Below are 11334 nucleotides of genomic sequence, written 5' to 3'. Positions count from 1 at the left end.
ATTTTTTTCATCGGCACAAGGGCATCATTCGTAAATATAAATCAACGTGCAGACATCTTATGAGTTCAGGTATTCCACATCCCATCTGTTATGGTAATATTCTATACAAAGCACAAAAATGTCGTCATTCACCTCAAAAGATAACCAAACCTTTAAACAGACTTATCCACAAAGGATATAGTTACGATACCTTTTCAAGCCATTTAAGATGACATTTTGGGGGAAATGTTATGGATTCACTCAAAGGGTCTTTCGATCGGAAATTTATTGTAATAGCTTACTCTACGTTATGGGTTTTGGTCAACGTTGAAGGCCGTAGGGTGTCCTATAATTGCTAAAATAAACGTCATTTTGGATTCGTTTGGATAATTGTCTCATGGGTAGTCATAATACAACTAAATTTTTTTTTATTTAACTTGAGTAACTTGACACAACAAAAGAAGGTACATCAGAACGTCATGAATTGTTGACATAAACATGACAAGAAAGGGATGCCTATACCTAAACTCCAGAAATATTGATTATATATTTTTTTATGAAATTGTTCCTCGTAATTTATTAAATATTTATAAACTGATTCAAACCCCCCACCCTTTAACCATTTGATATTCGTACTTGTCGTGATAAAAGCTTTCTAGTGCATTAAATGTGTTGTTCAAGGCAGACATGCTAATCGTGTTGTTCATGGCGGTCATGCTACGTCATATTATGGATTTTCAGATGTCTTGCAAAGTTGTCAGATCCCCGCCCCTTAAACATAATTACTAGTATTTAAAATTGGCATTACAAGACCTATCTAGTGCACTAGACTCCTGTGTATCATAAGTAGTCAGATGTCTTAAATCCTGATCAGATCTCAACCAATTAACTTTGTATAGTATTAACTGGTATAACCTTTTATGACCATCATACATTTTGTAATGTTTGCCTGTCTATTGGAAACTGTTAAATATCTCAAAAAAACTTTTCACAATTGTCATAATTAAAGTTTGAGTGCACCATAGGGTTAGTTCATGGGTGTCACGCCCTCCCCTCCCTATCAAATATTATACAATACCTTGCATAGAGGTCACATCCGAAATTCAAAACCAAGTAGCTTAGTTGCAGCATTATATATTGGTGTTGATATTGACAGTGAAAAAGTCGATACTTTATCATATGCATATGATGTATTAGTTGCAGAAAATGAAAACGGGTGGAATTCTAAACACATGATGTAAAAAAAACTTATTAAAAGTACATTATGAATGGTACATTTTAGAAATCTATCTGCACAACACACAAAAATATTTCTATTTGATGGTAAACAAATATGTATTGTATCAAGTCATCAATATCTGGGTTTATAACTGACCGAATTTCTTCTTGGAAATGCATTATTGGAAGTTTGGCTGTACCAGTACGTAGAAGACTTATTACAAACGCGATATAACATCCTAATGTTTACGGTGATGTTGGTTACCGAGCCCGTAACTTTAGATACGATCCAGGTAAACTTATTGATCCTTTAAATAAACTTATTCTTAGAGGTTGCCAATTCCACATTGTAATTAGATCTTTGAATATTGTTTTTATCGGTATAAATATTGATTTTGTTATTAAAAATTAAAATCAAACTTAGTATTATTGGTATACATATATGTTCATTCACGGTTCTATAATCTGTCGATACTTTAGTTATATTTTGGCATTGCATAAGGTCATTTTTTTCTCTGACTGTTGATGGCGTCTTTTACTAAATCCATTGGATGTTGGATGTGTACTAATTGATAGTTTATTCTTAGACACGTGATTTTGTTTTAGTTGTTATTGGCTTTGAATTATCTTTCAGTAACTGCGAGTAGCTCAGATCTGTACTTTGTGTCTTTTGTGTTTTTGTTAAGGTTTTGTGTGATTTGTATCGATCTGATGAGTAAATCCCTTTCCAACTGATTTTTATAATTTGTTCTTATGTTGTACTGCTACATTACTGTCCTAGGTCAGGAGGGTTTAGCGCCAGCAAATAAGTTAAACCCCGCCACATTCTGTATGTGTCTATCCCAAGTCAGGAGCCTGTAATTCAGTGGTTGTCGTTTGTTGTTGTCTATTTGTGCCTGTCCCAAGACAGGAACCTGTTATTCAGTGGTTGTCGTTTGTTGCTGTCTGTTTGTCCTGTCCCAAGACAAGAGCCTGTAATTCAGTGGTTGTCGTTTGATGTTGTCTGTTTGTGCCTGTCCCAAGTCAGTAGCCTGTAATTTAGTGGTTGTCGTTTGTTGTTGTCTGTTTGTGCCCGTCCCAAGTCAGTAGCCTGTAATTCAGTGGTTGTCGTTTGTTGTTGTCTGTTTGTGCCTGTCCCAAGTCAGGAGCCTATAATTCAGTGGTTGTTGTTTGTTGTTGTCTGTTTGTGCCTGTCCCAAGTCAGTAGCCTGTAATTCAGTGGTTGTCTTTTGTTGTTGTCTGTTTGTGCCTGTCCCAAGTCAGTAGCCTGTTATTCAGTGGTTGTCGTTTGTTGTTGTCTGTTTGTGCCTGTCCCAAGTCAGTAGCCTGTAATTCAGTGGTTGTCGTTTGTTGTTGTCTGTTTGTGCCTGTCCCAAGTCAGTAGCCTGTAATTCAGTGGTTGTCGTTTGTTGTTGTCTGTATGTGCCTGTCCCAAGTCAGGAGCCTGTAATTCAGTGGTTGTCGTTTGTTGCTGTCTGTCTGTGCCTGTCCCAAGTCAAGAGCCTGTGATTCAGTGGTTGTCGTTTGTTGCTGTACATCATATTTGATATTCGTTTATTGTTTTGTATAAAAATCAGGCCGTTAGTTTTCTCGTATAAATTGTTTAACATTTTAGGGGCCTTTTATAGCTTAGTATGTGGTATGGGTGTTGCTCATTGTTGGAGGCCGTACAGTGACATATGGAAACTTTTAACCAAGGACATCAGGACACGGACGGTAACAACTACAAGACATAAAACGGCCTTCACCAATGAGCAAGCCCATTCCATATTACAAGACATAAAACGGTCTTCACCAATTAGCAAGCCCATACCATATTACAAGACATAAAACGGCCTTCACCAATGAACAAGCCCATACCATATTACAAGATATAAAACGACCTTCACCAATGAGCAAGCCTCATACCATATAGAAAGCTATAAAAAGACCGAGGAATAAAAAAAAGTTTAAGAATTCAAACAAGAAAAACAAAATCAACCGAGTTGGACTCATCAGAGGTTAAAATGCATCAATCAAACGAAAATTTAACTAGGACCAAAACATTACCTTGACTCATCTGAGTTTTCATACCATTGATGCAAAATAGTATGTCCTCGTTGACACAAACCAATGAAATACAGACTCCAGGCATATAAAGAATGCATTTTTTATTTAGTATGTGTATTCTGAATACATGTGGATACATACCTTGTGCTGCTAAAATGACATATTTTTTTTTAAAAACTTGAACAGAAGCTTTTTCCAAATCGCTTTGAACTTATCACAGAATAAAGGAAGAGATATCAGTCTTAGAGCCTCAGTTCTATGTTTTTACAAGTTTCCCGACAAAATGTTGTCCTTTAATTAGTATCCCTCAAAAAATAAATCGAGCACTTATTCTTAATATGAGCAAAAGAAGACCAAACAACCAGATACACCCGTGGGAGGTTGTTCGTGCCTTAATCAAGTGCATTTCTTGGTTTAAGAACCACTTAACATTTAAATGTCACATACAAGAACAATAATAACAAATGTCTGTCTCCATGGTAATTACACAACCTTCTAAAAAATGTCGAATGATTATTTATGCATCAGTCATAGTCATATCTCTCAAATTTGAATTAAATAAATACTGGATATAAAACATATACACAACTTTTAAAATGTAGCGGGTCGTGAAATAGGGATTACGGAGACTATAATAGACACACGTACAATAGAAAAGGGATTAAAATATACGTTGTGCAATGCAAATAACACTTTCGTCACTCTCCGTTCAAGTACAAATGTGTAGTGAAACATGCATGTAAACTTTACAACAACATTTCAATGTGTTTACCTGTATGGTGTAGTGAATATATGAAAGACCTTGATGTCAATTTTTTGATAAACATATTGTCTCCCAGCTAAATAAATCAAAAAGATGCGAAAGAACAAATTATCGATAACCATTTAGTTGGGAGTGACAATTATTCGTTCAATTTAGACCACATGCTTCCGGCAACGATAGAAATATTGCTGGATATTTATGACAACAAAAAGATCAAATTTGTGACTTTTAAAGGTGTCAGTGATATTTGTTGAACAATGAAGTTTTTTGATAAATTCTCAAGGTTTTCGTTTGCTGCGATTGTCGTCATTATAATTAGTGGGATTGTAGAAATAGTTGCCTTAGCAACACCATATTGGACATTATCTAGTACGCAATCGTTAGGAAATATTGGACATTCCGGACTTTGGTTAAATTGTAGACGAACACAAGCTACTGTGGTGACGACTGTTTCCTGCTCTAGTTATGCAGATGCAATTGCAGGTAAAGTGCATATTCAAAATGTATATAACATGACATTTTGGGATTCTCCAGAGTTGCCCCATAGAAGAATAAAACAAAAAAATGTCTAATAAAAAATAATGATATTAGTGTGTTAGTGTGTTAGACCAGCAATGTTCATTCCGTGTTCCTAGTTGCAAGTGCTGTGGTACTGATATGTTTTAAATGTTACATTTTCAATTGTGAAATTTCTGCATTTATAAAATATGTTATTTTATTAAACCGAAGTTAAATCCCTCAGGCAAAGATGACCTTAAACGAATTAGTTTTTCCTTTTAAAAGTTTTCACCATGGTTTTGATGTTATCAAATGTCTAAATGAACTTTCAAAATGGTTCATTTTAGTTCTAAACGAAGTTTGTTTTTTAGAAGTATAAATAAATTGTTATGACTGAAATAGAACATGTCATGCTGAACATATGGCAGAGGTATATGATCTCATGATGTCAATCATCTACACTACCTCCATTCTATTTATGTAACTATTTAGTGTGTAACGTTTATCTTATTCCAATTTTTCATTTCTGTAAATTTTAGTAGATCATCTAATCAATGTCTTAAGAGAAAATATGTCCACAACAGAAATAAAAACAAAATACTTTCTTATTAATTCATTGTGACATCTGTTTGACCACTTAAGCATAACAATTGTCGTCTGGTAGCATTCCACATATTTGAACTTGTAAACCTATAGCTAAAGGGGATACTAAATTACACACACGGTCTAGTCAAAATTGAATTTCTATACAAAAAGATGGTCGAATATGATATACAATGTAATTAGATGCGTTTAATAAGAGTCTTCTTTGTATACCTTTTGTATATATATATATATATATACATTTACAACTAACTCGTGGATGAATAATGTATGCAACTTATTATGTGCATTGTAACAAGGATATCCAACTAAATAAAACAAGTTGTTATTACATTGACAACCTTTTTTATTTAGACATTATGTAAAATGTCTCAAAATTTTGAACATTTTCTAAAATGCCTGTCAGGAAAAGATATTTTATCAATAACAAACAGCAAAATGTCTTAAAAATTACACCACAAAACCTGGGCTAATGAAAGTAACTTGTTATTATCAACTTAGTCTATTTACTGTGTATTAAACCTCTTCTATAAGTTCAAAAGGCGGAGTCCATGCCCCTAGGGTCAGTTAGAGACTAATTCTGAATTCATTTGGTCTTTGATTTCTAATGGCAGTCAGAATTATCTGCCTTTTGTTCCCAAATGTATGTATCCTTCATAATATTAAATGAGTGTTGGTTGCTTAACATCCAGTAGCAAATGTTTCATGCATGTTCATGACGATATAATGTTAGAACGACAACTGAAGTTAACGTCTTGGCATGTGGCAATTGAATATGTAGAAAATATGCTGATTGGGGACTGCAATCCGTCTTATATTCATAATCTATACTTCCAACGAAAATAAATAATTCATAAAGAAAGCTCAACACCTTTATTTGGTTATCGGCTCGCCACGACAGCACATACGCTTTTATTTCTTTACAAATGAAACTCTAATGCTCAATTTGCTGTCACAATTGCCTTCACATAAAAAACACAATCTATAATGGAAAAAAGTATTTTTAGCCAAAGAACAAAATACAATAATACAGTAATACATGTACTTTTACATAATTATGAACATTAACCTTCTTCTGAAGTAAATGGTGAGTAATGAAAACTCTAGACTACATATGCATTAATTTAGCGCTTAAATTCTAGTATGAAATTAGCATGATATATATTAATTTAAACAGACAATAGTTAATTGTTTATCCAATCAAATTAAACATGAACATATTTTGATTTTAGGATATATAAAGTATTTATGTAAACATATATACGTGTTCCATATTAACCTTTATAAATGTATTTGTCCTTTTGTATTGGTGCGTTAAAACCATTTTAGTTGTCGGAAGAGAGCCAGTTTCATCCCGTGAAAACACTCGAACTACTGCAACTCTTCGGAGGAACCTGTTTGTGATCTTTTGCAAGAAGAAAATTCACCTATGTCTTTTTTGTCAATTATAGTTAAAACTATCGACCTCTGCACTCGCTCCAGATTATTCAGATGATTATATCTTTAAGTCTCTCTCTCTCTCTCTCTCTGGTATTATTGCCAATGAGACAACTATCCACCCAAGTTCAAATGAAGTAGATGTAAGCAATTATAGGCAACTGTATGGTCTTGAACAATGCGAAAAACCCATACCGTATAGTCGGCCATAAAAGGCTCCGACATGAAAAATATGAGACAATTCAATTGAGAAAACTAACGGCCTAATTTATAACAAAACAATTTACGAAAAACAAATATGATAGACATGAACCAACGACAACCACTGAACTACAGGCTCCTGACTTGGGACAGGCACATAAAGAATGTGGCGGGGTTAAACATGTTTATGAGCTCTCAGCCCCTTCCCTAACCTTGGACAGTGATGTAACAGCACACCATAAGAACAAACTATAAAAATCGGTTGAAAATGACTTAACTCATCAGATCGATATAAAGATATGTAATTAGTGACAATAAGTAACGTTATATTTTTAGGATGGATGGTTGCAGTGAGGGCATTGAACGTGATAGGTATGATCTTCGGGAGTGTTGCTCTGGTATTCATGGGATTATTTACATTTCTTTATTCAGAGAAATGGAACAAAATTATCAGAAGTTCAGCACTAATAAGTGCTTTACTTGCAGGTGTGTATTTGTTGTATCTGCATTAGTTCTCAAACGTTTATGATATAAAAATAAGGAGCTGTGGTATGATTGCCAATGAGACAACTATCCACTAAAATTCAGATGATTTAAGCAATTATAGAATGCTTTTTTTAAGATGTCAATTATAGAATGCTTTTGTCAAGATGTCAATTATAGAATGCTTTTGTCAAGATGTCAATTATTGAATGCTTTTGTCAAGATGCAAATTAAGTTTATTCAAATAACGTAAGTGTTCATGGTTTCTAATTAATTTACAACAATAACTAGACTCAAGCTAGCAGCCACTCCGCTCGCAGCCAGTTTTCAGATATGTCTATAAATTTGGAATAAAAATGATTTAATTTAGTCCAGAAATGATGACAAGTCTAGCACATTTAAAATCCGTTTCAGCTTTTTTAAAAACATTTTAACGCCTAGAATATGTAACTACGCAGTATTTGTCGCTCAACCTTAATCATTCATACATACATTTATTCATACTTCAATCTAATTAAAATTAAATCTCCGCGCTTGCTCCTCGTTGTTTATATGTCCCACGCGCGACATATAAACAACGAGGAGCAAGTGCGGAGATTTAATTTTAATTAGATTGTTCATACTTAGTCTGCTCATTTTAATGCAACGCTACATGTATACAAAACTTTGATTAATTGACAATGATGGTTTTAACGAGATTATAAGTATACAAAGATAAGAAATATACATATGTAACAAATAACAAAATGATATGAATCATTCCAGTAATTATTGTAAAATATTACATGAACACAACACATTTCCGTCAGTTTGTCAATGATCAGATCTATCAACTTAAACCATTGTGGTGACGTCAGCCTATTCATTTACCGTGGATTCTTTTTCTAGAATCAACGCTTCCTAAATCTGACGCTGAAATTGATTCACCAAATTATATTCAATTGTTTCCTTTGTGTGCCTAATTTCATTAAGTTTGAATTGGCTAATTTACTGATTTCTGTTCACTTATGGAATTAATTTAAAAACTTACCTTTAATTTTTGTAATTTTTATATGCCTTCACTGGGAATCGAACCCTTCCTCGAAATCTGTTATGTGTGACTGACATCAACACATCGACGAAACCTCTCGGCTACCAATGGGTTACAGTATAGATGTCTATTTTATATATTTAAATGAACATCTGATATACATCGGTTCATCGGACACACAGGGCTTGTACCTTTATATAGACACAATAGGCAGTCGTATAATATGAGTTGGTAGCCGCGAGGTTAGCATGGTTAAAATCAATGAGTTAAAGATATGGATTTGTCGGTTTAGGTTCGAATCCCTGTATTCTCTCTGATGTTCCAATTCGTAAGTTATCCTGTTTTTTTTTCTAATTTTGCATGTTAAAGTGGATATTTTTGTAATAATAGCGAGTTTTACCGGTTGTTTTTTTTTTTATTAATATTGGCTATTTCACATGTTTGAAACAAAAATGATTACATTCTATTTGTCAAATTTTGTTTTATAAATATAGTATGATTTCATCTGTTTTACTACATAATTTTACACAGGTTTGTTCGCAAATTCCTATGCGAGAAAATCGTGATGTGCCTAGAGTGCTAGAAAAATTTCGATAACATACTTATTATATATACTTTATATATGCTTTTTGGTCGGGTTGTTGTCTCTTTGACACGTTTCCCATTTCCATTTTCAATTTTATTAGAAATAATTTCGAATATGTCTTATTTTGTATAAACAGATAATATTCATATGCCTGGTAATATAAAAATCTTTAAAGGTAGAAGTGTTATATTTGTATTTTGTTCACCAGTTAATTGTGATCTGAGATTTATCAATGCATCGTTTTGGACACGATAACATGGTTATTTAAACTCACTTACAATACCTTCTAATTAAGAAAAGGCTTTAATTTTGAAAAGAAATTAACACAATAGTTTAAGTTATAGATACAATGGATAAGCGTAGATTCATGAAAAACAAACCATTCGCCCTCCGGGCTCATGGTTTCTTTTTCAAGAATCCACGCTTATCCATTGTATCTATATAACTTATCTATATAGCCATTGAATATTCATATTTTCCTATTTATTTTGCAGGTTCTTTAATCATTATCGGTGCAGTCCTGTATGGAGTCTCTGTTAGCCAAGGGAAAGCTCCAGTCCCATACCAAGTCGTTAGTGCTAAATATATACATTCACTTTCTTGGTCATTTGCGCTGAGTTTGGTAGCTGCAATATTGTTTGTTATTAGTGGTGTAATGATGGGATTTTCCAGAAAACCACGGATAAATAGCTAAATGATTTGAATCACTCGAAACGGATCCGGACAGCATGGACTATTTTTGTTACATTCGAATATTACCGCGTATTGGAAGGATAAATATTGAAATGAACATGGATCATTCTAAATACCTAAGAGTAAGGAGAAATAAAACGGCTCACATGTTAAATGATGAGCTAAAATACTGGATGTTAAAAAAAATTCATTTAAACTGTCACAGACAGAGCCTCCATAAAATTAATGTTGATGTTAAGTCTGAACGAAAATATTGTATAGATTAGTTCATTGTTTGCAATGAAACACCGTTATTTCCCAGTCAAATGAAACCGACATTTCACATGTGAAATAAAATCATATATCTTAAAGCCCATGTCGTCATACAAACACTGAAGGTATTGTCAAGTCGTTGTCACAAAATTTGCATCAAAGTGAAACGAGAACGTTTAGAAAAAAGATATAACTCTTTGCAATTTCTTCTCTATTAACACGAAAAGTTATAGCAATCAAAAGAATAGCCGAGCAACATTCACTCATATATACGCGTGTGCATTAATGTGTTGTTCGGTCATGGTTGAATATTTTCCACATTCCAGTTTTTTTATTAGTTATTCTCTAATTAATGTCATCTTTTTATTTAGGCCTTAATTTTATCTATATATTAGAATTCGGATGACAGAAAGGCAAAAAATTAAGAATATGGTATACTACATAGGTTCTATTTATATAATATAAGATACTAGTTGAAACTTAAAGAGCACAATGAACTGTATCTTAACGGAAAAGAAGGAACATGGCAAACACCGAAGCAAAACAACAGGGCTTTTTAGCTGTTTTTCATCGTAAAATTACAGCTTGGCTTTATAAATAGTGAAACATTCAAAACTCCATGCAAATACAAGGCCTCATGCAACTTCGTTCACCTGTCAGAGTGGAATATTAATATTGAAGAACTGGAAACTGTCCATGTTTTCAGACAATTAACAAAATGAAACAATGTCGAATCAATAGATGTGTGTTCTTCTATTATTTTTTTCATCCATTTACTTTTTAAGTCGAGAATAAGCGACAATATGGGTAAAGTTCAGTCATTATAATTTTATGAAGAAAAGACTTCTTTATATGTGACCGAACAGGCATCGCAGTGACAAAGAAATGTTCTATTTTAAAGGCACACATGTGTACTGATTGATATTTTGTCTTGGATACATGATTTTTGTATTAGTTGTTATTTGCTACTAGCATGGAACTAGCTTGCAGTAACTGCTAGTACTTTCACGTAGGTACTTTGTGTCTTTAGTGTTTTTATTAATTGTTTTGTTTGTGCTTTGTAACGATCAGATGAGTCAGCCCTTTTCAACTGTTTTTATAGTTTGTTCTTATTTTGTGTTTTTACACCACTGTCTCGGGGGAGGGTTGGGCACACACACACATGTTCATCCACATTCTGTATATGCCTATCCCAAATCAGGCCGTTGGTTTTTTCGCTTGAATTGTTTTACATTTTGTTATGTCCGGCCTATTATAGCTTGCTATGCGATAAAGATTTTTCTATAAAACAGCTGAAAATCTAAGAGAAAGAAATCGCATTTAATTCTCAATCTTATAATACTTTTAACGGTTTATTTAAACTGACAATACGGGAATACCGTTACAAAATCTGGAAACCGACTATCATAAATTAGTTTCGACCAAGTACTATAGTAATTGCATATTCTAGAAAGAAATAGTTGCAGTGATGTTGGCAAATTAATTCAATCTTCATGAATTTATAAACAAATAGTAGATAAAACCGGCGCGTTACGTTTTTTG

At 33.3% G+C, this 11334-nt stretch overlaps 1 protein-coding gene across 1 annotated transcript; it reads left to right on the top strand.

The window, feature by feature from the left end:
* Positions 1-3815: 3815 nt before the first annotated feature.
* On the top strand, positions 3816-10886 carry LOC127699846 (clc-like protein 2). Its single transcript, XM_052203229.1, has 3 exons — positions 3816-4492; positions 7085-7234; positions 9342-10886. The coding sequence occupies exons 1-3, from the start codon at positions 4267-4269 to the stop codon at positions 9539-9541; spliced, it is 576 nt and encodes a 191-aa protein (XP_052059189.1). The 5' UTR covers positions 3816-4266; the 3' UTR covers positions 9542-10886.
* Positions 10887-11334: the final 448 nt, after the last annotated feature.

Source organism: Mytilus californianus, unplaced genomic scaffold (genome assembly GCF_021869535.1).
Source record: "Mytilus californianus isolate M0D057914Y unplaced genomic scaffold, xbMytCali1.0.p SCAF_42, whole genome shotgun sequence".
NCBI lineage: Eukaryota > Metazoa > Mollusca > Bivalvia > Mytilida > Mytilidae > Mytilus > Mytilus californianus.
Note: the sequence above shows the minus strand (reverse complement) of the source record. Positions and strands in the feature narration are given on the sequence as shown.